Consider the following 25,619-nt stretch of genomic DNA (forward strand, 5'->3'; position numbering starts at 1 on the left):
TGCGTTGTCTTTGCTTAGAGCTTTTCCTATCTTAAGATTATAAAAATATGTACCTATTTTCTTCTGGTGCCTCTTTATGATTTTACAGTTAAATATTTGTTTCATTGAGAGGTTGTTTTGTATAAGGAGTAAGATAAGAATCCATTATTACTTTTCCCCAAATCCATTATTAGTTTTCTCAATGCCATTTATTAAGGAAACTATCTTTTCCCCACTAATTTGAGATGCCACTTTCATCTTATATTAAATTTTTTATAACCTGAAATCTGAGTTCTCTGTTAGATTTCACAGATTTGCCTATCTATTTCTGTTCCAGTATCAAAATTTATATTACTGTGGCTTGATTTTGCATTTAAAATAGTTGTTATTGGATTTTGTAAAATTATGAAAATCAAACAAGCTTTTTCCTGTATAACGGTTGCTTTATAATGTGTTTTAATAATTGGTGTCACTGGTCTCTTTTCTTTTTTGTTGTTTTATGACTTTGCTGACAAAGGTCACAGATTCTTCTAGATGGATTTTAGAATTATTTGTGTCAAGATTCCCAAACAGCCCTTTTTTATTTTGATTGGGATTTTATTCAATGCATAGGTCAATTTAGGGAGACTTGATTTCTTTACTACTTTGAACCTTTGTAGTTAAGGACATTGTCTATCATTTCATTTATTTAAATCTTTTATGTCCTTGAATATTTTTTGTTAATTTATCCTGAAGTTTATTTTTATTGGCTTCTCTGCCTTTTCATTTGAGGAGTGCTTTTTAAAATTGATCACATTCACTTTTTAAAAAAAACCAGGCCAAACCTTCTGGGAAAAATGTCAGATTTTATTATCTGTAAGATTAGTCTTCTAAGCCGCCTTTTCAGTGTGTCATCCTCTCTAGGCCGACAAGCCTGCGTCCCACTGTCCTTACGGCAAATTAGATAATGGTCCTTCTGATATTGTTTTGTTACTGAGTATAAATTGAAGTACATTTTTTAGAAAAATGACAATAGTTGCCCAAAATTAGATATAACTCAGATTTTGGGGTTTTAAATGGAAAAGTTCAACTATTTAAGTACAGCATATGGACAGGTTTTTATTAAGTGAAAATAACAAACCTGTAATTGTGAAAAACAGTTTCATGAGGAATGCAAGTGCCAGCCTGCGCAGCCTTCGCTTCATTACATCTGGGAATTTATATTTATCTGCTGCTTAGCTGTCTTTATACCCAAACCTATTTTAGTCTAAATAGAATAATGATGATAAAAGCAGCTACTACTTACTGAGATCCTCCGATGTGCGAAGAATTGTGTTTAATGTATGTTAATTTCTTAAATTAATGGAACAACTTGTTTTTTTGTTTGTTTGTTTTTTGAGACGGAGTGTCACTCTGATGCCCAGGCTGGAGTGCAGTGGTGCAATCTCAGCTCACTGCAACCTCCACCTCCCTGCCTCAGCCTCCCGAGTAGCTGGGACTATGCCTGGCTAACATGGAACAGCTTTTCAAGGATTTCTTATTTTATAACACAGCTAAGAAGCAGAGTTGATCTTTAAGTTAAATAGTTAAATCTGTCCAACTCTAAGCTCTTAGGGACACTGGGCTGCATTATAGGGCTTCCCTCTGTGTGTGTGTGTGTGTGTGTAGGTGTGTGCATATATGTGTGTTTGGGAGGGCTTTTTTGTTGTTTTGGGGGGTGAGAAGAGGGAGATGTGGTCATAGCTTTAGCAAACCTGTCAACACTGCTTCTGAAATACAAGAGGCTTCTATATGTCTCTTTCTCAGGAGCTATTCCTTATTGAGTACTTCAGTGTATTTAAAATTTTAATTTTGTAGATGTTTGCTGAACTGCTATTATGTGATAGATTCTGGGATCAGATTTTCAGAGAAGCATTGTAAGCCAGATTTAATAAGAAATAGTGAAGTAACTAATATTGAAATTGTGAAAAGATTTGTTAAACTAATTAACCACAAAACATGCTTATAAGATTCAGAGAGACTTTCCAGGCCAAATTAATGTGACTTGCTTGTGTGTGTTACAAAATATCCCAGACGTAGTAAAAGGCATAAAGAATGATATACTTTGGGGGGCCGAGCCAGGCGGATCACCCGAGGTCAGGAGTTGGAGACCAGCCTGGCCAACATGGTGAAACCCCATCTCTACTAAAAATATAAAAATTAGCCAGGCGTGGTGGTGTGTACCTGTAGTCCCAGCTGCTCACGAGGCTGAGGCAGGAGAGTTGCTTGAACCCCGGAGAGGGAGGTTGTGATGAGCCAAGATGGCGCCACCACACTCAGCCTGGCGACAGAGTGAGACTCTGTCTCAAAACAAATAAACAAAAAGCCATATACCTAACATCTGCTTAAGATATAAAATGTTACTAATATAATTGAAGCCCCAATTTATTACTTCTCAAGTACATAATTCTTCCTACACCTCAGGTGATTGTCTCCTTTCTTTTTTCTTTTTTTCTTTTTTTTTGAGACCAAGTCTTGCTTTGGCACCCAGGCTGGAGTGCAGTGGCACGATCTCCGATCACGGCAGCCTCCGTCTCCCGGGTTCAAGAGATTCTCCTGCCTGCCTCAGCCTCCTGAGTAGCTGGGATTTCAGGCACCCGCCACCATGCCTGGCTAATTTTTGTATTTTTATTAGAGGCTGGGTTTCACCATATTGGCCAGGATGGTCTCGAACTCCTGACTTCAAACCATCCTTCTGCCTCAGCCTCCCAAAGTGCAGGTATTACAGGGGTGAGCCACCGTGCCTGACTAATTGTCTCGTATGAAACAAAATAAAGACTATGTTTATGAACTTTGTATAAATGATAGTACGGGATGCTCTGATTCTTCTGCAACTTGCTTTTTTCCACTCATGGTAGTATTTTTGAGATTTATCCATGTTGATGCTTGTAGTTCCAATCCATTCATTTCGACTGCTTGTCATATTTCATCGTATGAGTACCCCATCCTTTTCTTATCTGTTCTGCCGTTGATGGACAGTTGTTTCCAGTTTTTGCAGTTAAAAAATGACACTGCTATTAATATTTTATGGTTCCTCCTTGTGTATATATGTGAGATTCCTTAGGGTATCTATGTATGAATGAAATTGTAGGCTCAAAAGGTATGTGTATCTTCAGTTTTACTAAAGATTGCCTAATTGTCTCCAAAAGTACTGCTCCTTTAAGTGCCTGCTGTCATTGATGAGGTTTTCATTGTTCTCTACCTTTGCCAGTAGGAGGTATTGTTAGACTTTGTAATTTATCAGTTAGACGAGTGATATGTCTCATTGTTATTTTGAATTTCCCTGACTACTAGTGAGGTCGTATAGCTTTCCTTACATTTATCAGTATTACAGGTATTTTTTTTCTAATACTTACTCTTACTGTATATTATGGTTTAAAGTTACATGGAAAGTTGTAAGTAGCACAAAGTAGGTACTGGTACTACTAGATAGAACTACGCCCTGCTTGTGTCTTTAAAACAAATGGGTTTTTGATACTTCAGAAAGTGAATGTGAGAGTTAGAGTTACATCTTTCAACACAGATAAGTGAAAAGCGATGCTGAAAGGCTTGTGGAAGCTACATATAATACACCATGTTTTAAAGTTAACCATACTGTGTATCTGTGGGCACAGTACTTCAGCCTATTTGTGTTTCACTTTTTCTGTATGAGATGATCTTACCAACCTCACAGGCTGATTGGAGGTGAGTGGGCAGTTGATGATAGAATGAGTGCTAAGCACTTAGAATAGTATCTGGCATGTAAGCATTGTTGATATATAACAGAAAGTGTTGCTGGGCTTGGTGGCTCACACCTATAATCCCAGCACTTTCAGAGGCTAAGGCAGGAGGATCACTTGAGCTCAGGAGTTGGAGACCAGCCTGGGTGACAGAGTGAGACCCTGTCTCAAACAAAACAAAACAAAGTTAAAAAATATATATAGAAAGTGTTGTTATTGCTGCACATAATAGTCTATTTTCTGTAGATTCAAATGATACGAATTAGAGTGTAAAATTATGTATTGGAATGGTGTGTGTGAGTCACTGCTCTGTCGTCCCAGGGCAGGAAATGCTGGTGGAATTGGGGAGGGTACACGGGACTTCTGATGTATTTTCTTCCTAAAAGTTGATGCAGTTGCATCAGAATGTTAAGATTTGACAGGATAGTGTAGCAGGTTCTTTTTTTTTTTTAACTGTTTGCTTAAGATACTTCAAAACAAAAATATTTTTTAAGCATGGAAAAAAACATTGGCAACTGTGCAGAAATTTTTTGGAGGAAATAATTTGGGGTGGTTTTCCAATTTGTGTGTGTGTGTGTGTGTGTGTGTGTGTGTGTGTGTGTGCATGTATTAGAAAGCATGGACTTTGGAATTAAATTGATGCTTGAATCCTGACTCCATTATTTGCCAGCTTTATGATTTGGGGCAGTTGATGCAATCTCTCCAAGTCAATCTTCTCATCTTTAAAATATTATCTCACTTAATTCTCTCACTAAAGCGTGAGGCAAAATGCTTCATGGTTTGGTGAGAGAATTGAATGAATTAAATGAGATAACATTAAGACCTGGCACATGTGCCTAGTACTTAGTTTTAGGATGAAATATACATACTGAGCTTTAGTAATGTGAAAGACGGGTACACCATCATATATAATTAAATCAGCCCTGAAATCTGGCAGCATTTATGAGATTGAAATGCTGTCTGTTGATAGTTGATTCTAATATAAATGTGCTTCCATCTCAGGGCCAGCTGAGGGGCCCACTGACGTAGGGTACCCACAATAGACGTGTGTTTGCCATGTGTTTGTGTTTGGCCCTCCTGCTTCTCTGCTTCCACACACACACACGCCCCTGTGTTACTTTGGTTCATCTTGTGTGCCCTGTCAGTTTTCTGCTGGTCAGAACATCTGTGTCTGTGACAGAGCCGTCCAGAATTGCAGCGGGTAGGTGGGCATAATCACTTGACCCTTCTGGGGACTCTGGAACCTGGCTTCTGTTTGGAAACTCTGTCAGTCATCATGCAGCATATGGAAGAGGGGGCTGGTGCCGGAGAGCTGATGATAGAGATGCAGGCCAGGCGCTGGTAGACAGCTGTGAGCTGGCTTCATTCAGACGGTTCTCGTGTCTCTCGCCGCAGGAATCCCTCACATGGCTCCTGAAGAAGTGACCATCACAGTTCGCCTCATCCGTTCCTTTGAGCATCGCAATTTCAAACCTATAGTGTATCATGGAGTGAATTTGGACCAAACTGTAAAGGAATTTATCATATTTCTAAAGCAAGGTATGAGATGTGAAAGCCATTTTGTTTTACTAGTATTTTTTAAAAATAGCTGACTATGACATTAATAATAATCTTTAACAAATCCTAAAGTACTTTGAAAGATTAACCTGGGTTCTAAGCCAGGTGCTGGGTGAGCCCCTATTCTGGGCCCTGGTATCTGCAGAGGGCCTCCCTCAAGGATTCTCACTGAATAGTCTGTGTCCTCATGAGGGATTGTGACCGTCATTTTTGGCTTTTTTTTTTTAATTAAAAAAAGGCAATATCTAGGTTTGTTGTTAATGGGCTGATGTATTTGGAGGTTGATTAGCAAGGGAGTGCAGTGTAGCTGATTGTGGTACCCAGCTGAGCACAGGGGCTGTGGGGTGGTCACATGGGGAAGCGTGGCAGGAGGGGAGCGGGGGCCGTACAGCAGGAAGTCATGAGAGCTGCTGATAATTGTGGTCACAGACACAGAAACGGTGGTGCTAGTTTATTGTTTCAAACTAAAAGTATGCATGAAGTTAGTCTTCATTCTGTTACGTCCTCAATGGGTTTCTCTTCTCTGTTTTTAATTATTGAAGTGTTCTAATCATCGACCTTTGAGAAAACATCTAAAATAAGGTTTTATTATTTTAATTGAAGTGTTATTTATATATGGTGCAATCTGCAGATTTCTTGTATAGTTCCATTGGTTTTGACGAATAATATTGCTGTATGTCCAATGTAATTTTTTTTTACTTTGACATGATTTCAGAGTCATAGACAAGTTGCAGGAACAGGACAAAGAATTCCTGGATGCTCTTCACACAGATTCCCTGTGTGAACATTTTGTTATGTTTGTTTTATTCCTGTGGAGGCCAGAGCAGCTCCATCTTGGATGCTGGTCTGCCATATTGACTTCTCATTAGCCCCAGTTTCGAGATGCCTCTAAGATTTCCAGGTTATCTGCTGTTCCTTGTGTAAGAACAGGTACTTACTATAAATCCTGACCTTAGGTCGAACAACCTTGATGTTACTGTGCTTTGCTTGCCCTGCACATCCCTTCAGATCACCCTTTCCTATGGTATAAGCCCTGGGTCTGGGGGATAATGGTGTGTGGATCCATTGTCTTGTCCTGCCGAAGCCTGAGACACAGACATGGCTTCTGTTTGCAAGTTCCTATTCAATATGTCTTTCTAAGAAACTGAATGTGTCAGCCTCTTTCTTCAGCCTCTCAGCTTCCTCGGACTTTCTGGGGTAGGTTCACATAGACCTGCTCACCTTGAAACAATTCTCCTCACTCCCTCACCTCTTTCCTCTTCCCCATTCTCTCTCATTCTCCTCACTCCCCTCTCTCCTCTTCCCCGTTCTCTCTCATTCTCCTCACTCCCTCCCCTCTCTCCTCTTCCCCGTTCTCTCTCATTCTCCTCACTCCCTCCCCTCTCTCCTCTTCCCCATTCTCTCTCATTCTCCTCACTCCCCTCTCTCCTCTTCCCCGTTCTCTCTCATTCTCCTCACTCCCCTCTCTCCTCTTCTCCGTTCTCTCTCACTCTCCTCACTCCCTCCCCTCTCTCCTCTTCCCCGTTCTCTCTCATTCTCCTCACTCCCTCCCCTCTCTCCTCTTCCCCGTTCTCTCTCATTCTCCTCACTCCCCTCTCTCCTCTTCCCCGTTCTCTCTCATTCTCCTCACTCCCTCCCCTCTCTCCTCTTCCCCGTTCTCTCTCATTCTCCTCACTCCCCTCTGTCCTCTTCCCCGTTCTCTCTCACTCTCCTCACTCCCTCCCCTCTCTCCTCTTCTCCGTTCTCTCTCACTCTCCTCACTCCCTCCCCTCTCTCCTCTTCCCCGTTCTCTCTCACTCTCCTCACTCCCTCCCCTCTCTCCTCTTCTCCGTTCTCTCTCACTCTCCTCACTCCCTCCCCTCTCTCCTCTTCCCCGTTCTCTCTCATTCTCCTCACTCCCTCCCCTCTCTCCTCTTCCCCGTTCTCTCTCATTCTCCTCACTCCCCTCTCTCCTCTTCCCCGTTCTCTCTCACTCTCCTCACTCCCTCCCCTCTCTCCTCTTCCCCGTTCTCTCTCATTCTCCTCACTCCCCTCTGTCCTCTTCCCGGTTCTCTCTCATTCTCCTCACTCCCTCCCCTCTCTCCTCTTCCCCGTTCTCTCTCATTCTCCTCACTCCCTCCCCTCTCTCCTCTTCCCCGTTCTCTCTCACTCTCCTCACTCCCTCCCCTCTCTCCTCTTCCCCGTTCTCTCTCACTCTCCTCACTCCCTCCCCTCTCTCCTCTTCCCCGTTCTCTCTCATTCTCCTCACTCCCCTCTGTCCTCTTCCCGGTTCTCTCTCATTCTCCTCACTCCCTCCCCTCTCTCCTCTTCCCCATTCTCTCTCATTCTCCTCACTCCCCTCTCTCCTCTTCCCCGTTCTCTCTCACTCTCCTCTTCTCCGTTCTCTCTCACTCTCCTCACTCCCTCCCCTCTCTCCTCTTCCCCGTTCTCTCTCATTCTCCTCACTCCCTCCCCTCTCTCCTCTTCCCCGTTCTCTCTCACTCTCCTCACTCCCTCCCCTCTCTCCTCTTCCCCGTTCTCTCTCATTCTCCTCACTCCCCTCTGTCCTCTTCCCGGTTCTCTCTCATTCTCCTCACTCCCTCCCCTCTCTCCTCTTCCCCGTTCTCTCTCATTCTCCTCACTCCCTCCCCTCTCTCCTCTTCCCCGTTCTCTCTCACTCTCCTCACTCCCTCCCCTCTCTCCTCTTCCCCGTTCTCTCTCACTCTCCTCACTCCCTCCCCTCTCTCCTCTTCCCCGTTCTCTCTCATTCTCCTCACTCCCCTCTGTCCTCTTCCCGGTTCTCTCTCATTCTCCTCACTCCCTCCCCTCTCTCCTCTTCCCCGTTCTCTCTCACTCTCCTCACTCCCTCCCCTCTCTCCTCTTCCCCGTTCTCTCTCATTCTCCTCACTCCCCTCTCTCCTCTTCCCCGTTCTCTCATTCTCCTCACTCCCCCAGATAAGGTAGCATCCTCAACAAAGAAGAGTAAAATTTTAGAGAAGTGACAAGACAAAGGAAATGAACTCTGAATCTCTCAGGGTGACAACTTGTGGGAAGGTGAATAACCAATAGATAGTTACTAAAGCTCGTTAATGTGGATTCTGTTGTGCCATCTCTAGACTGATAAGGGTCTAAAGTTGTCTTCAGTGGTTAACCTTTGTTTTCCCTGGTAGAGAGGTGGGTGGGATACTTTTTGTCTTTGTAAATCTATTGTATGTCCTGATTTTAGGCAAACAGAGGGAGGGCTGAGAGCTTTCCTGCATCTGCTGCTGCTTAATTGCCCTTAGCTAAAAAAAAAATCCTTAGCTAAAGAGGTGTATTTTGAGGGCCACTTCCTGGTCTCTGACAGTGTCAATTAGAAAGTGTTGTGCTTTTGAGAGGTCGTTACCCAAAGCATAGTCAGAGTTTGGAATAGAAACAAATCCCTACTTTTTTATTTATAATCTTCATGTGTTTTATGGGTTGCAGCGTTTCTTAATGTGGATATAGCAAGTGCTGTGATGTTCTTTGTACAGTGCAGACTAGGTTCTTGAAGTCCTTGAGAATAAGGTGTGTTTTCAAGCTGCTGCAGTGGCAGGGGAAGATGTCTGTTTCCCAGGGTCATGGTGTTCTTTTCTTCCCAGGTACCACGATGCCTTCCCCGGCAGAGCAGTGGTACTGGTCACAGTGAGAGGCGCAGACCCGCCTCCTCACACCTTTCATCTGCAGTGGGAATAGCAGCCACTGCTTGTTTCAGTTGTGCACTTAAGGAAATGTGTTCCACTGACTAAAAGGTGAACTTTTGGGGTACAGGCTCTTTTGCGTTGTGGGCTCTCTGTCCAAGCCTTTGTCATTTGATTTGAGGTACTATGGAACTCTGAAAGGTTGATGGGCCACATATTTGCCTTTTATGAATTGTGTACATAACAAAGACCAAATAGTTTGATAGTGAGGGATTTTTGAAATGTGTAATAATAATAATGATAGCAAACATGACTATGTATCAGGTACTATACTAAGAATTTTACCTAGAGTATCTCATTTTATCCTCACAACATCCCTCTAAAGTTGGAACCATTTTACAGGTGAAGAAACTAAGGAACAGAGGGTTTAAGAAGCTTGCTTGGCCACCTGCAGTGGATCATGTCTGTAATCCCAGCAATTTGGGAGGCCAAGGCAGGAGGATCACTTGGGCCCAGGAGCTTGAGGCCAGCCGGGGCAATATAGCAAGACCCTGTCTCTCCAAAAATCAAAAACAAAACAAAAAACAAAACAAAAACTAGCTGGGCATGGGGGCATATATCTGTAGTGCCAGCACTCAGGAGGCTGAGGTGGGAAGATCGCTTGAGCCCAGGAAGTTGAGGCTGCAGTGAGCTTTGATTGCACTACTGCACTCTAGTCTGGGCCACAGAGCAAGACTATGCCTCAAAAAAATAAATAAACGAATAAAACTTTCCTGATGTTGCACGGGTAGTAAAAGGCAAAGCTGCAAATCAACCCAGGCATACTAACTATCAAACATGTACTCTTACTAAACACTGCACTAAATTGCTTCTTTATTCTTCTCTACTGCCTCACTTGCTTGAGTGGGATCTCTGAAATAAGTGGATGGACTCTGTGTCAAAAAGGTCTTTGAATTTAGTTCATCTTGCTCTAGTATTTTGAATGCTGAGTGCTAGCGAGATTGTTTGGCAGTGGCATAGGGAATTTTGTACAGTTACAGAAATGGTCATTGTGAAGAAAGATCTCTTGGAGTTATTTTACACACTTTATTGCCTTCCTTTCTTTTTAAATTAAATTTTATTTTTCGATCCTCCTCCCTCCCCAAGGCTTTCTAAATGTTCTTTTCTTTTGTAGTCACGTTTTGCCATCCACAGGTTAACCTAGTTACCTGCCATCATTCTTTGTATTTTCTCCTCAGCCAAAAAGTTTTGGTTAAATTTTATTCATTCTCCATTGAGAATCATGGCCCTAGAGCATCAGGTCATCAAAACCTTAAGTCGTGTAAATACAATAAATATAAATGTATATATTTACATATAAATATAATAAACCTATTGCTGATGTATGAGAACTTTCTTTCTTCCTTCCTTTCTTCCTTTCTTCCTTTCTTTCTTTCCTTCTTTCTTGAGACATAGTCTCGCTCTGTTGCCCAGACTGGGGTGCAGTGGTGTGGTCTCAGCTAACAACCTCTGCCTCCTAAGTTGAAGCGATTCTCCTGCCTCAGCCTCCTGAGTAGCTGGGATTACAGGTGTGCGCTGCTATGCCTGGCTAATTTTGAATTTTTAGTAGAGATGGGGTTTCACCATGTTGGCAGACTGGTCTCAAACTTCTGATCTCAAGTGATCCATCTGCCTCAGCCTCCCCAAGTGCTGGGATTACAGGCATGAGCCACCACACCCGGGGCCTGGGAAATGGATATTAACCAGATATTATGATCATAGAGGTATCATAATATATTACCATCTATAGATGACTGTATTTTTTAGGTTCAGAATACTAGACAAACCAATTATCTAGATAACATAAAATTATTTTAATTATTCTTAATTTGCAAGCATTTCGATTCTTACTAATACTTCAGATCTGGTTTCCAAATGTAAAGTCATCCCAACTATGAAAAAGAACACTGTGGAAGCTCTGTCCAACCTTCCAGTTCAGTCTGATGTTTTTCTCATGGTTAGACTGGGCTTATGGGTTTTTGAGAGGAAGGTCACAGAGGCACAGAGTGATTTTATCGGATCGTATCAGAGGTGTACGCTTTCCACATGATTTAGGATTATTGATGTTGACCTTGATTAAGTGGCAGAAGTCATGTCAAGTTGCTCTACTGTAAAGTTACTCTTTTCTTCCTTTCCTTTTCAAATTATACTTTTCAGAAGGAATTCATATCCACAGTTAAACACTCGGGGGTTATGCTCCCCTTCCTTTAGAATAAAATATGTACAAAAATCCTTTGGAGTTCTGTGTGGCAGACTTGACTTTGTTGCTCAGATTATGCTAGCTTTGGGAGTTCTTTCAGTTGCTTCCTGTGCTCCTCTGACACACGCCCTCAGTGTGCATGGGTGCACGTGTTCAGTACTTTTTCTTTCTGCTACTACCGGATGCTCCAGACTTGTCTTGTACATGTCCTATTCCTAGAATCAGCTTTATTTCCAAAGAGTCTCGGTTCTTTTTTAGTAGAAAATGGTGTTAGAAACCAGGATCTAGGTAGTAGATGTGTTCATTGCTACTAGAGTGTTCTTTCTTTCTTTCTTTTTTCTATGGTAGATATCTAAAGACCAAGGAGTGTCATTTTAAACTGTCTCAGCTGATCAGGCAAAGAAACATAGGTGTCTATATTAACTTCTGCATATGTACATATGTATAAATATTTTTATATGTAACGATCTATATGTAAATATGTTAAACATGAATTCTTACTGATCTTTCCATCTCTGATCCATTACCCTATGGTTCATTCTAGCTTCCTCTCCTTGCTTATCTGTTAATTCCCACACCAACAGTGAGAAACGTGGTCCCACCATCTGCTATCCATTTATTTAATTGTTTAATTCTAGCATACAGGTATAGCAGTGTATCCCCATGGGAAGCACTTGATGTCAGTTAGATACAGTCCTTTTGTGTCCTTTCGCCATAAGCACTGCAGTCTTACAAAATCTGTTCATTGCCAGAGTTATTTAGATCAGCACTTTTTTTTCTACTCCCTTCAGTAAGGTTGTTGTAGCTTTTGTAGTACAGATAGATTAGATTCTCTTGTCACCACCTGCATTCTTTCCTGGGATCCGCTGACTTCTTAAATAATTTTTATTTTTTTTTTATTTTTATTTTTATTTTTTTTGAGACGGAGTCTCGCTCTGTCGCCCAGGCTGGAGTGCAGTGGCCAGATCTCAGCTCACTGCAAGCTCCGCCTCCCGGGTTCCCGCCATTCTCCTGCCTCAGCCTCCCGAGTAGCTGGGACCACAGGCGCCGCCACCTCGCCCGGCTAATTTTTGTGTTTTTAGTAGAGACGGGGTTTCGCCGTGTTAGCCAGGATGGTCTCGATCTCCTGACCTTGTGATCCGCCCGTCTCGGCCTCCCAAAGTGCTGGGATTACAGGCTTGAGCCACCGCGCCCGGCCCTTAAATAATTTAAAAAAAAATTTTTTTTGAGAAAGGGTCTCACTCCAGTTGCCCAGGCTGGAGTGCAGTGGCATCATCTCGGCTCGCTGCAGCCTCAACCTCTTGGGCTCAGGTGATTCTCCCACCATAGCCTCCTAGCAACTGGGACTACAGATGCATGCCGCCATGCCTGGCCAATTTTTATTTTTATTTATTTATTTTATTTTATTTTTTATTTTTACTAGAGACGGGGTTTTACCATGTAGCCCAGGCTGGTCTCAAAACTCCTGGACTCAGGCAGTCTGCCCGCCTCAGCCTCCCAAAGTGCTAGGATTATAGGTATGAGTTGCTGCGCCCGACCTTTTTTTTTTTTTTTTTTTAACTTTGCATACATTGAGGTTCACTCTTTGTGCTACAAAGTTCTTTGGGTTTTTCACAAACGGGTAATGTCGTGCAGCGCCGTTACAGTGCCGTACAGAATAGTTTCACTGCCTAAAATATCCGCTGTGCTTCACTTCTTTATCCTCTCCCTCCCCATGCTGCACCCTTGGCAACTACTGATTTTTTTCTTATCTCTGTATATTTTCCAGAATGTCACTGAATTGGAATCATACAGTATGTAGACTTTTCAGAATGGCTTCTTTTACTTAGAAATATACATTGAAGGGGTCAGGCACAGTGGCTCATGCCTGTAATCCCAACACTTTGGAAGGTGGAGGTAGGAAGATCACTTGAGCCTGGGAGTTTGAGACCAGACTGGACAACACAGTATGACCCCATCTGTATTAAAAAAAAAAAAAGAAACATGCATTGAACATGCATTGAAGGGTCCTTCATGTCTTTTTGTGACAAGTCATGTCTTTCTAATCTCCATTAATCTGGAACAGTCCCCCACCTTCTTTCGTTTTTGATTATATTAATTTTTAAAGAAAAACTTAGGCCAGTGTCTTATAGAATGTTACATAATTTGCATTTGTCTAGATTGTTTTCTCATTATTAGATTCAGGTTAAGCAGTTTTGGCAAGATTACCATGTAGGTCAGGGGTTAACAAACTACAATCTGTGGACCATATATGTACCACTTTTGTGCTTTAGTGGTAGAGTTGAATAGTTGGGACAGACACTGTCACAGAGATGGAGACTCGCCCACAAAGCCTGAAATGCTGACTCGCTGGCCTTTACCAAAATAGTTTGCTGGCCTTGATGTAGGTGATTCTTCCTTGTATCACATCAGGAAGCACTGAATGTCAGTTTATCCCTTCATTGGTGATACAGATTTAAATCCTTTGGCTAAAGGTGCCATCCACCAGATTTTCCTGGTGTGAAAGTGTCTTTCAGATTTATAAGTAGTCTACGGAGTGATAAACGTTGAGACCGTTTACGTATCTTGTTTCTAATGGTTTTAGCATTTATTGATGATCCTTATCTGAATCATTGGTGGTTGAAAAACTGTGATTTTTCCAATTCTATGATTCTCTCTCCATGTATTATCTGGCACACTTCTGTAAAGAAACACTCCCTTGAAGCCTCTCTTTTTTCGAAAGGAATACAATAATTTGACTGCAGCACAGTTGTAATGTATTATTGCCTTATCACATGAGGCAGTTCCTTCAACATATTGTTAAGGCAATGCTTTCTTGTTTTTACTACTCTACTACAGGATGTACTACAGATTCTTTAAGTACTTAACTCTATAATTTTAATATACAAAATAATACATGGCCTGGCGTGGTGGCTCACACCGTAATCCCAGCACTTTGAGGGGCCAAAGCAGGAGGATGGCTTGAGCGCAGGAGTTTGAGACCAGTCTAAGTAACATAGCAAGACCCTCATCTGTACTAAAAATTTAAAAATGTTGGCCTGGCCTGGTGGTACCTTCCTGTAGCCGAGCTATTTGGGAGGCTGAGATGGGAGGATTGCTTCAGCCTGGGAGGTTGAGGCTGCAGTGAGCCATGATTGTGCCACTGCACTCCAGCCTGGGCAACAGAGAAAGACCCTGCTCAGACAAAACAAAACAAAACTATTTTTATCATCTCCGGCTATTAATCTTTGGAATGAGAGTATAACAACAGAGCGGGTGTGCTAACCTAGGGATGGCAGGTGGCTTCTTCTAGGAAGTGAGTAACAGCGGGACTGGGGAAAGATAGAGAGGTTTCAGCTGTTTCCAGATTGTTCTACTTAGTTAAAAAAAAAAGTAAAGGATCTATAGTAATATGACTACATGTTAACATTTGTAAAATCGGGTTGGTGGGTTAAATGAATTTTTTTGTTCTACTCTGTGCTTTTCTATAATTTAGATTATTTTATAATTAAAAAGCATCTTAATATAGCTTTACCTTGGAATCTTACCATCATGTCTGATAAAGATACCTTATCAGGTTTGAATGTTGGTGCATAGTTTTGATTATTAGGTGTTTGGTATTCTTTGTCCATATAGATTAGTCATTGGTTTAGTTTTTTTTTTTTTCCTTTAGGTGTTTATGCTTTCTCAAAGGTCTTCTAATGTAGATCCAGCATCCAATAAGTTACAGATTGTACCACTTCTATTTTTGGAGCCTTTACTGTGAGGCAAAGAATTATTTTATTGCCTATTGATATTTCAATGGTTTTCCAGACTTTATTGATTTTTGTATTGAAATGTGTGTTTTAACATTTCAGACTCCCCTGGGGCATCCTAAATTTCAGTAGTATATTTGTTAAGTTGTCTAAATTTTTCCACTGATTTTTTTTTTTATGGAGACTTAATTGTGTGAGAAAAGTTAGTGGTTACCTTCTCGTGACCTTCCTTTCTATTAATGAAATATTAAATTAGTTTTTGCAACATTCTGAAGTCTTAAGTTCAAAGGTGGGAAAACATAAAATGAAAGAATAACTCAGTGCAAAGTGGGAAATAATTTTCAGAATATAATACATATGTCATAGACTTTTGCTTTCAGCCAGGATGGAGTGGGACCAGGGGACCAGGCTTGCTCTTCTATATTAAACAACTAAAAAAACGGTATATAATATATAAAACAATCATTTCCCTGGGATCGGGGAAACAGGCAAGGTGACCCCTATGATTGTGCCACTTTCCAGGCCACAGGGCGGGGAGAGGGCATTCAGCCAAAGCTGGTGGGTTCCATGAGTTTAGGAGTCAGAGCTGGCAGTCTGGAGTGGAGCCTGGAGCGTTCACAGGGCAGAGTACAGGAACATAGAGAGCTGTACAGAGGGATGGGGAGCTCTGAAGATTTGCAGAGGAACTTTGAAGCTATGCAGAGTGTGAGTCTTCAGTTGTGTATGGATCAGTGCAAGCAAGTAAAGAAACCACTGGAAGCCTGGGAAAGAACCACCTAAAAGTAGTAGAATGAGAAATGCTTGGAGCTCCTACAGGGCTGGGAATAGATTTTATTCCACCTGGAGCGGAAACCTTGTTATTCACAGGCTGTCGGACAGAGTATCCAGAAGGGTGTTGCTGCAGTAGTAGAGCAAAATTAGCTGTAGACTGAATTCTGCCCTGGTCCCACCTAACAAAGTTCAGAAGCACAACGTGAAAGGATCACATTGTTTCCAAGTAATTTAACTGTGTCCCAGAAGAAAGCTCAAGAAAGCTTACAGGAATACAGGAATATCCAGCACCCAACAAGATAAAATTTACAGTGTCTAGCATCAAATCAGAACTTACCAGGCATGCAAAGAAGCAAAATATATGATCCATAATGAGCAGGAAAAAAAAAAAATCAGTGGAAACCAACCCAGAAATATTGCAGGTGATAAAATTAGTCAACAAAGATGACAGAGATAATTATAACCATATTGCAACTGTTCAAGAAGCTAGAGGAAAGATTGAGCATGTTAGCAATGGAAGATATTTAAAAATACCTGAATTGGAAATAGTGTCTGAGATGGGTATACACTGGACAGGATTAGCCTGCAGATTAGATGCTGCAGGAGAAAAGGTTAGTCAACTTGAAAACTTAGCAATAAAACAATCTAAGATGAAACACAGAAAAAGACTGGAAAAAATAAAGAAGTGGGGAGGCATGGGACAACTTCTGGTAGCCAAATATACGTGTAATTGGAGATGGTGAAGGAGAGGGGGATGGGGGACAGACGATATATTTGAAGAAATAATGGTTGAAAATTTTACAAATATGATAAAAACTAGAGACTCACAATTCCAAGCAGTTCAACAAATCCCAACCAAAAGAAACATGAAGAAAGCCACACCAATGTATACCATAGTCTAACTGCTTAACTGGTGATAAAGAAAAAAAATCTTAAAAGCAGCAAGAGAAAAAAGAACACATTACATAAAAAGGAACAAAGATGAAATTGACAGCTGACTTCTCATCAGAATCAATGCGTGCCAGAAAGAAGATACTGGATTAACTTTTTTTTTTGTTTGAGATGGAGTCTTGCTCTGTCGCCCAGGCTGAAGTGCAGTGGCACGATCTCGGCTCACTGCAACCTCTGCCTCCCAGGTTCAAGCGATTCTCCTGCCTCAGCTGCCCAAGTTGAGTAGAGGCATGTGCCACCAGGCCCAGCTAATTCTTTTCGTATTTTTAGTAGAGATGGGGTTTCATCATGCTGGCCAGGCTGGTCTCGAACTCCTGACCTCAAGTGATCCACCTGCCTCAGCCTCCCAAAGTGCTGAGATTACAGATGTAAGCCACCGCGCCCGGCCTGGAGTAACTTCTTTAAAGCAGTTAAGGAATGAAGCCAACATGAAGATGTTTTCAAATATACCAAAGCTGAAAGAGTTCATCACCTGGAGATCTGCACTGTAAGAAATGTTAGAAGGCCTTCTTCAGACGTAAGGAAAATGATACCAGACGTAAATCTGGATGCACACAGAGAAATAGTACTGGAAATGGTAAATACAATAAATATAAAATATTTTTTCTTATTTTAAAAAAATTTAAAAAATATATTTGACCATTTATAAAAACACAACCACAACGTATTGTGGGTTTTGTGGGAAATTTATGACAGCAGTAGCACGAAGGCCAGCAGAGGAGAAATGGAAAAATCTTTTGCTGTTACGAAGTGCTCTAGTATCATTTGGAGGTTGACTGATAAAGATGTTTACTGTAAACCTCAAAGCACCTCCTGCCTCCCAACCCCACAATCTAAGGGTTACAGCTAATGAGCTAACAAAAGAGGTAAAATGGAATCGTAAAAGATTGTCAAATAGACAATCCAAAAAAAGAGAGTAAAAGAGGAAATAGAGAACAAATGGACAAATTTAAAGGAATAGCAAGACTTTAACCATATCAATAATCACATTGAAAGTAAGTGGTCTAAATACCCCAGTTAAAAGACAGACATGTAATAGGAAGTCCCAATTATATGTTGCCTACAAGCAATGTATTTTAAAGATAAAACTCAAGTTAGAATAGAAGGATGAGAAAGTTATACCATGCTAATATGAATCCAAAGAAAGGTGGAGGGATTATATTAGTATCAGATGAAGTAGATTTTAGAGCAAAATATTACTAGGGATAAAACTGTCACTTCATAATGATAAAGGCATCAATTGAGAGGACGTAACAATGCACCTAACAACTGAATTTCAAAATAAATGAAGTAAAAACTCATAGAACTGCAGGAAGAAATAGATGAATGGAACAAATAGAAAATCAGTAAGGATCCGGAGAACTGAAAAACACTAGCAACCCAGTTAACTGAATTGACGTTTATAGAATCTTGCTTTCAGCAATAATGGAATTTACACATTTCTTTCAAATGCACATGGAGTGTTTATGAATAGTCCAGACTTCATGCTATAAAACAAATCTTAATAGATTTTAAAGGATTCAAATTAGACAGTGTCTGTTTTCTGTCCATAATGAAATTAGATTAGAAAATCAGTAACAGAAAGATCTCTGGAAAAATCTCCAAATATTTGGAAACCAAATAACACACTTCTAAACAGCCTAAGGGTCAAAGCAGAGGTCAAAAGGGAAGGTATTTTGAACTGAGTGGAAATGAATATACAACTTTTCAAATTTTGTGGGATGCGTGTAAAAATAGTATTTAAAAGAAAGTCTATAGTACTAAAACACCTAAATATTAAAAAAGGTTTCAAATCAATGATTTCAGTCTCTATGTTAAGAAACTAGAAACAGAAAAGCAAATGAAACCTAAAATAATCAGAATAAAAGAAATAATAATGATTGCAGCAGAAAATAGAAAAACCATAGAGAAAATCAGTAACAGTCGTCAAAGTTGGTTCTTTGAGATCAATGAAATTGAGGAAGCTCTAGCCAGACTGATCAGGAAATAGAGAAGATACAAGTTACCAGTATCAGGAGTGAGAGTTGTCATATCACTACAGACTTTCTACAGATATGAAAAGAATAAGGGAATATTCTTAACAATTTAATGCTAATAAATACGTTATCCTAGATAAAGTAGACAAATTGCTTGAAAGACCCAAACTATCAAAGCTGACTAAAAAAGAAACAGCCAGAACAGCTCTGTATTTTAAAAGGAATTATGGTTAAAAAACACTTCCACAAAGAAAACTCCAGGCCCAGATGGTTTCACTGGTACATTCTACCATATTTTTAAGGAAGAAATAATCTCAGTTCTGCAGAGATTCTTCCAGAAGAAGGATGGGAGCCAGGCACAATAGTTCTTCCCTATAATCCCAGCTGTTTAGGAGGCTGAGGCAGGAGGTTCTCTTGAGGCCAGAAGTTTGAGAACAACCTGAGCAACATAGTGAGATGCCGTCTCTTAAGAAAAAAGAAAAGGAGGGGGGGAATATTTTTCAACTCATTCTCTGAGGTCATCCTTACCCTGATACCAAACCAGAGAAAGTTGTTGGAAGAAAATAAAGCTACCAGCCAATATCCGTCATGAATGGAGATGTAAAAATTCTTGCCCAAACTTTAGTAAATCAAATCCAAAAATATTAAAAAGGATAATACATTATGACTCTCGGTTCTGCAAGCCACACACAAAGCCTAGTGCTGGCATGTGCTTCTGGTGAAGGCCTCAGGAAGCTTACTACCATGGCGGAAGGCAAAGAGAAGTCAACATGCCACATAGCATGTCACATGAGAGAGGAAGCAAGAGAGAGAGAGAGAGGGAGAAGATGTCAGGCTCTTTTTAACAACCGGATCTCATGTGAACGAATAGAGGAGGAACTTACCCATTACAGCATGGAGAGCACCAACCCATTGGTGAAGGATCTACCCCTGTGACCAAAACACCTCTCACTAGGCCCATCGCCAACATTGGAGGTTACATGTCAACATGAGATTTGGAGGGGACAAAACATCCAGATTGTATCAATGACCATGTAGGGTTTATCCTAAGAATGCAATGCTGGTTCCACCAAAAAAAAAAAAAAAAAAAAAGAATCTGTGTAATTCGTCATATTAATAGTGAAGAAAAGAAAACTATAAGATTGTTTTAATTGAAGACAGAATCCAAAATCCATTCCTGCTAAAAAACTATTTCAAGCTAGGAATAAAAAGGAACTTCCTCTACCCGATGAAGGGTATTTATGAAAAACTGTTGCCTAACATCATACTTAATGGTAAAAGACCGAGTGCTTTCCTTCTAAGATAAGGTAGCAGGGACATCTGTTCATCATCACTGCTATTCAACATTGTAGTGAAGTTCTAGCCAGTTCATTAAGGCAAGAAAATGAAGTAAAAGGCAACCCTGTTTGAAAGGAGGATGTGAGACTGTCATTATTCACAGGCAATATGATTATCTATGCAGAAAATCCTATGAAATCTATACAAATGTTACAAACTGAGCTTAGCAAGGTTATAAGATACTAAGATATAAGATCAGTATACAAGAATTAATTGTATTTATAGTTATAAGCAATGTACAGTGGGAAACTGAAAAAAATGATAAAACATCAAAAAAATGAAAAACTTAGGATACATTTGGTAGAAGTGTAAGACTTTTACTCTAAAAACTTTAACTATCACTGAGAGAAATTTAAAGAGCCCTAAGTAAATGGAGAGGTATACTGTGTTCATGGATCAGAAAACTCAAAACTGTTAAGATGCCATGTGTCCTCAAACTCTGGTATTGATTCCAGTTCCAATCAAAATTTCTGCAGGCTTTTTTTTCTTCCTTTCAGATAATACCAAGCTTATTCTAAAATGTATAAGGAAAGGCAGAAGACCTCAAATGGTCTTAACTCACAAAAAGAAGAAAAAAAGTTGAAGAAATTGCACTAACTGATTTCATGACTTACTGCTATAAAACTCTAGTAATCAGTACTGCATATGTGATATTGGTGTGTAGATAAACATGTACGTTAATGGGAAGCGGAGTCCAGAGACAGACACACAGATGTGTTAAATTGATTTTTGCTCAAGGTATTTTTGAGGAGAATGTAATTTTCCTAAACAAGGTATTAGGACAATTTGATAGGCATATGCAGATAAATGAACCTCAATGCTTACCCCCTACCGTATACAAAAATAACTCAAAATTGGCCAAGAACTAAATGTAAAAGGTAAAACTATAAAACATCTAGAAGAAAACAGCAACAAACCTTAGAGACTTTAATTTTGGTAAAAGTTTCTTAAATACAGCACAATAAGCACAAACTATAAAAGAAAAAAATCAGTTGGGCTTTAGCACAATTAAAAACTTTTCCTTTTCAAAATATACTAAAAAAATGAAAAACCAAACCACAGATGTGGAGAAAATATTTGTAAAACATACATCCAACAAGGAACTATTATCTAGAATAATAACAATTAAAACCAAAACCTCTTATAACTCAATAATAAGACACACAACACAATTAAAAGTGGGCAAAAGATTTGAACGGACACTTCACTAAAGAAGACATATATATGGCAGATAAGCACATTAATTAATACTCATCATTAGTCTTTAGTGAAACGGAAATTAAAACCACAATGAGATTACACAACACATCCATAAGAATGACTGAAATTTAAAGGAGTAACTGTAGCAAGTTTTGACTAGGATGTGGAAGAACTGAAATTCTCATATACCACTAGTGGCAATATTAAAAGGAACTACCACTTTGGAACATGATTTATCATTTCTTTCCTTTCTTTTGGAGACCGTCTTGCTTTGTCTCCCCTAAGCTGGAGTGCAGTGGTACAATCATAGCTCACTGCAGCCTTAACTCCTGGGTTCAAGTGATTCTCCTGCTTCAGCCTCCTGAGTAGAGTAGCTGGGACTACAGACACTACCATGTCTTTTTTTTTTTTTGAGACGGAGTCTTGCTCTGTTGCCCAGGCTGGAGTACAATGGCGCGATCTCGGCTCACTGCAACCTCCGCCTCCTGGGTTCAAGCGATTCTCCTGCCTCAGCCTCCTGAGTATCTGGGACTACAGGCATGTGCCACCATGCCTGGCTAATTTTTGTATTTCTAGTAGAGATGGGGTTTCACCATGTTGGTCAGGCTGGTCTCAAACTCTTGACCTCAGGTGACCCACCCACCTTGGCCTCCCAAAGTGCTGGATTACAGGTGTGTCTTTTTTTAATTTTTATTTTTGTAGAGACAGGGTCTCGCTGTGTTGTCCAGGCTGGTCTTGAACTCCCGGGCTTAAGCGATCCTCCTACCTTGGCCCTCCAAAGTGCTGGGATTCCAGGTGTGAGCCCCTGCACTCTGCCAGCAGTTTCTTAGAAAGCTAAACATACACCTAGCGTATGATCCAGCCATTCCACTTCTAGGTGGAATGACAGTATGTGCCTGTGAGGAATGAAAGTAATTTCCTCCATGTGAATGCTCCCAGCTTTATTTGTAATAGTGCAAGATTAAAAATGACCTTTACCTTAAGGAACATGTTTGTTTTATTCTAGTTCCTTTGTAGGCATCTTGATGTGTATTTTTGCTGAAGCTCTTACCTCACCGGAGTGTGTCTAATGTCTAATCTGTCTTTCTGCCACTGTGGAAGGTAACCGCTTTAGTTCCCACCCTTCTAAGTGCTGCAGGAGGGGAGTGGAGAGGGCTGGGTTCTGGTCTCAGCTCTTGACACCTTGGGCTGACCAGGCACTTCTTGAGACCTCAGTGTTCTCCACTGGCAATTGTAGGCATTAAATTATATGTGTTCTTTCATGAATGTTTTTGAGCACATGCTGTGTACCAGGCACTAGTTTAGGTTCTGACAACACAATGGAGAAAACGGGCCGTGGTCCCTGCCCTCATGAAGCCAGTTTGTGTTAATTTGCTATGGGCTGGACATGGTCTTAGGTTTTGAGAGGACAGCCCATGTTGTCATCTCGAGGAATTTATAAATTCATAGGAAATAGAGACAAAAATAAGTTAAAAGACAAAACTATAATTGTAAAACCTGTTACGAAGGTAACAATATCAGAGAAGACCCCCACTTGAGGCAGGCTGTCAGAGGAGGCGGCACTTCAGTTAAGATTTAAAGGCAGGAAGAGAATAGGTGCATGCTGTGTCCTGGTCGTTGTCTCTGCTCTCAAAAGTCTGGACTGAACATAAGACTGATTTGATTTCTTCAGTCGTAGACATCTCTAAATGATAATAGCTTCATGGGGCCATCTGTTCTTCACCTCACGGCTTTCTTCAGGGAGTTTCATTGTCTGATTCAGGAAATAAAAATGGCAATACATTAAATGGAATTAATTATCCTTTCTGATGTTTAATGAATACTTCTTTGGCCCATAATTCACAAATGATTGAGACAGAAGAAGAATAAAATGAAGTGCGTATACTCTTGTAAGCCTAAGCCAGGGGTTTCAAATTGGTGTCTGGCAGGGCAAATCCTGCCTCCAGAGAGGTTTCTTTTGGCCCATAGTGTTTTAAAAGTCAAGAAATTTCACCTAAACCCTAGACTTGTAGCACTGCCATTTAAATCTTTCAGTGTGGCCACTCCAGGCTCATGTTCCTACAGCACTGATCAGTCAGCACTGACTGGCAGAGCCCCCTTTGATGGGCGCGTGCTCTCAGATCCCACTGCCCTTCCTTGTTTGACCTGCTTCACTCACCTGTTGTCACCTGTCTGGCCCCCGGGTAAATTTATTTGACTATGAATCATCTCAGGGTTTTTTTGTTTTGTTTTGTTTTGTGTTTAACTATCTCTGCCTGGGACCAGCCTACTGTGAGTTGGATCCACTCGTGCCAGGCTGGGTGATTCTGATGTGTAGCCGGGTGAGGACCACACTCCTAGGACCGTAGCACTGGCTGGAAATGTACTTTTGTTAACAGCATTCACCACTGGAGCACACGCTGTCATGAGTGGGCAGCTCCTCTTTCACTCTGTTCCTGGAATACCTGGTAGTAGGTGCTTTAAATGCTTGTAACATAAATGAATAAATTCTATTTTAATTTGATATGTATTTGACCTTGAAAAAGCATTTTTAAAAACCCCACATTTCCTGACCAGGTGCTCATGCCTGTAATCCCAGCACTTTGGGGGTGAGGTGGGAGGATTGCTTGAGCCCAGGAATTTTAGATCAGCCTGGACAACCTAGTGAAACCCATCTCTATTAAAAAAAAAGATGCCGGGACTATGGGCATGGTGCTGAGTGCCTGTGGTCCCAGCTACTTGGGAGGCTGAGGTGGGAGGATCGCTTGAGCCCAGAAGGTCAAGGCTACTGTGAGCATAATCACGCCCCTGCACTCCAGCCTGGGCAACAGAGCAAGACCCTGTCTCAAAAATCCTTCACATTTCCTCATTTAGATATGTGGATTTTTTGGTTTGTTTTTAGTTTTCTTTAGTAGATAGCACATTCATGTGGTTTTAAGATCAAAATGTAAAAAGGAATATAGTGAAAAGTCTCCTTTCCCCTTCTGGTCCCTGTCTGACCAGTGCACCACCCCCTGCCCTCCCTACCCCCAGTCAGCAAGTACAAGCAAATCCAACCATAAATTCTCATTTCATCCCCTTTTTACTCAAAAGGTAGCATCCTAAAAATAACGTTCTGTCATATCTCTTTAGCCTTGACATAACTTGAAGATGTTATCATGTTAGTAGAGAGCTTCCTTTTTGTTCTTTTAACAGTTGAAAAGTACTTTTCATTGTTTGGGCATATTATGATTTACTTAACAAGTACCTAATTGAAGGACATTTGGACTTTTCCTAACATTTTCTGCTGTGAGCGATGCTGCAGTTAATACCCTTCTATGAATGTCATTTTACACGCACACATGTGCATACTATAATTCTATGATAATAAATTTCTGGCAGGGCACAGTAGCTCACCCCTGTAATCCCAGCACTTTGGGAGGCCAAGGCAGGCAGATTGCTTAGGTTCAGGAGTTTGAGACCAGCCTGGACAACATGACAAAACCCCGTCTCTACAAAAAAATTCAAAAAATAGCTGGGCGTGATGGCATGCACTTGTAATCCCAGCTACCTGGGGGGTTGACGCAGGGGGATGACTTGAATCTGGGAGGTCAAGGCTGCAGTGAGCCATGTTTGCACCACTGCACTCCAGTCTGGGCAACAAAATGAGACCCTGTCTCAATCAATTAATAAATTCATTCATTCACTCATTCATTCTGAAGTGGAATGACTAGGTCAAGGAGTATATGCATATATAATTTTTATACACACACACACACACACATTTCTCTGTTAGGTGTTGTACCAGTAGATCTTATTAATTAAAATTAGTACTGGCATTTGGAATATGTTTTTAAAAGAATATTTACTGTGTATTGTTTTGTTGTCTTTTCAGAGTTAGAGGAGTTATTTATTGGTTATATGAATTTTGGTAAGAGTAGTAAGATTGTTCCAGGTCATTGGTTTCCACTAATGGTCAGAGACCCATAAGGGGTTCTCAGATTCATATGCTAAACAAACATCAGCTATATATATATGTCTCACACAAGTGTATTAGTATATATTTTAACTATACATAGATACTGTTGTCTTTAATGAAATTAAAAATTCTTTTAATAGTGTTACTGAAGTCTTAGTTCAAATAGTAACAACTCAACGTCTTGTCAATAGCTCTAATATTTTAGATGGTGATATGCTTTGTCCGTATCCCTACCCAAATCTTGTATTGCATTGTAGCTCCCATAATCCCCACCTGTCAGGGGAGGGACCTGGTGGGAGGTAATTGAATCATGGGGGTGGGTTTTTCCCGCGCTGTTCTTATGATAGTGAATAAGTGTCATGAGATTGATGGTTTTATAAAGGGCAGCTCCCATGCACAGACCCTCTTGCCTGGCCATGTTAGATGTGCCTTTGCTCCTCTTTCACTTTCTGCCATGATTGTGAGGCCTCCCCAGTCCATTAAACGTTTTTTTAAATAGATTACATAGTCTTGGGTATTTCTTTATAGCCGTATGAAAATGAACTAATATAGATGGCCCTTG

General features: G+C 40.7%; 1 protein-coding gene across 17 annotated transcripts in view; it reads left to right on the top strand.

Annotated features, from left to right (window-relative positions):
- Positions 1 to 25,619, top strand: part of C12H2orf76 (chromosome 12 C2orf76 homolog) — an 80,993-nt gene that overhangs the window by 14,392 nt on the left and 40,982 nt on the right. For 13 of the 17 annotated variants that reach the window (XM_077956117.1, XM_077956107.1, XM_077956113.1 and 10 more), the window contains 1 exon segment: positions 5,112 to 5,255. In XM_077956117.1, coding sequence (XP_077812243.1) covers positions 5,112 to 5,255 — 144 coding nt within the window. 17 annotated transcript variants of the gene reach the window in all.

Source organism: Macaca mulatta, chromosome 12, assembly GCF_049350105.2.
Source record: "Macaca mulatta isolate MMU2019108-1 chromosome 12, T2T-MMU8v2.0, whole genome shotgun sequence".
In the NCBI taxonomy this organism is placed as follows: domain Eukaryota; kingdom Metazoa; phylum Chordata; class Mammalia; order Primates; family Cercopithecidae; genus Macaca; species Macaca mulatta.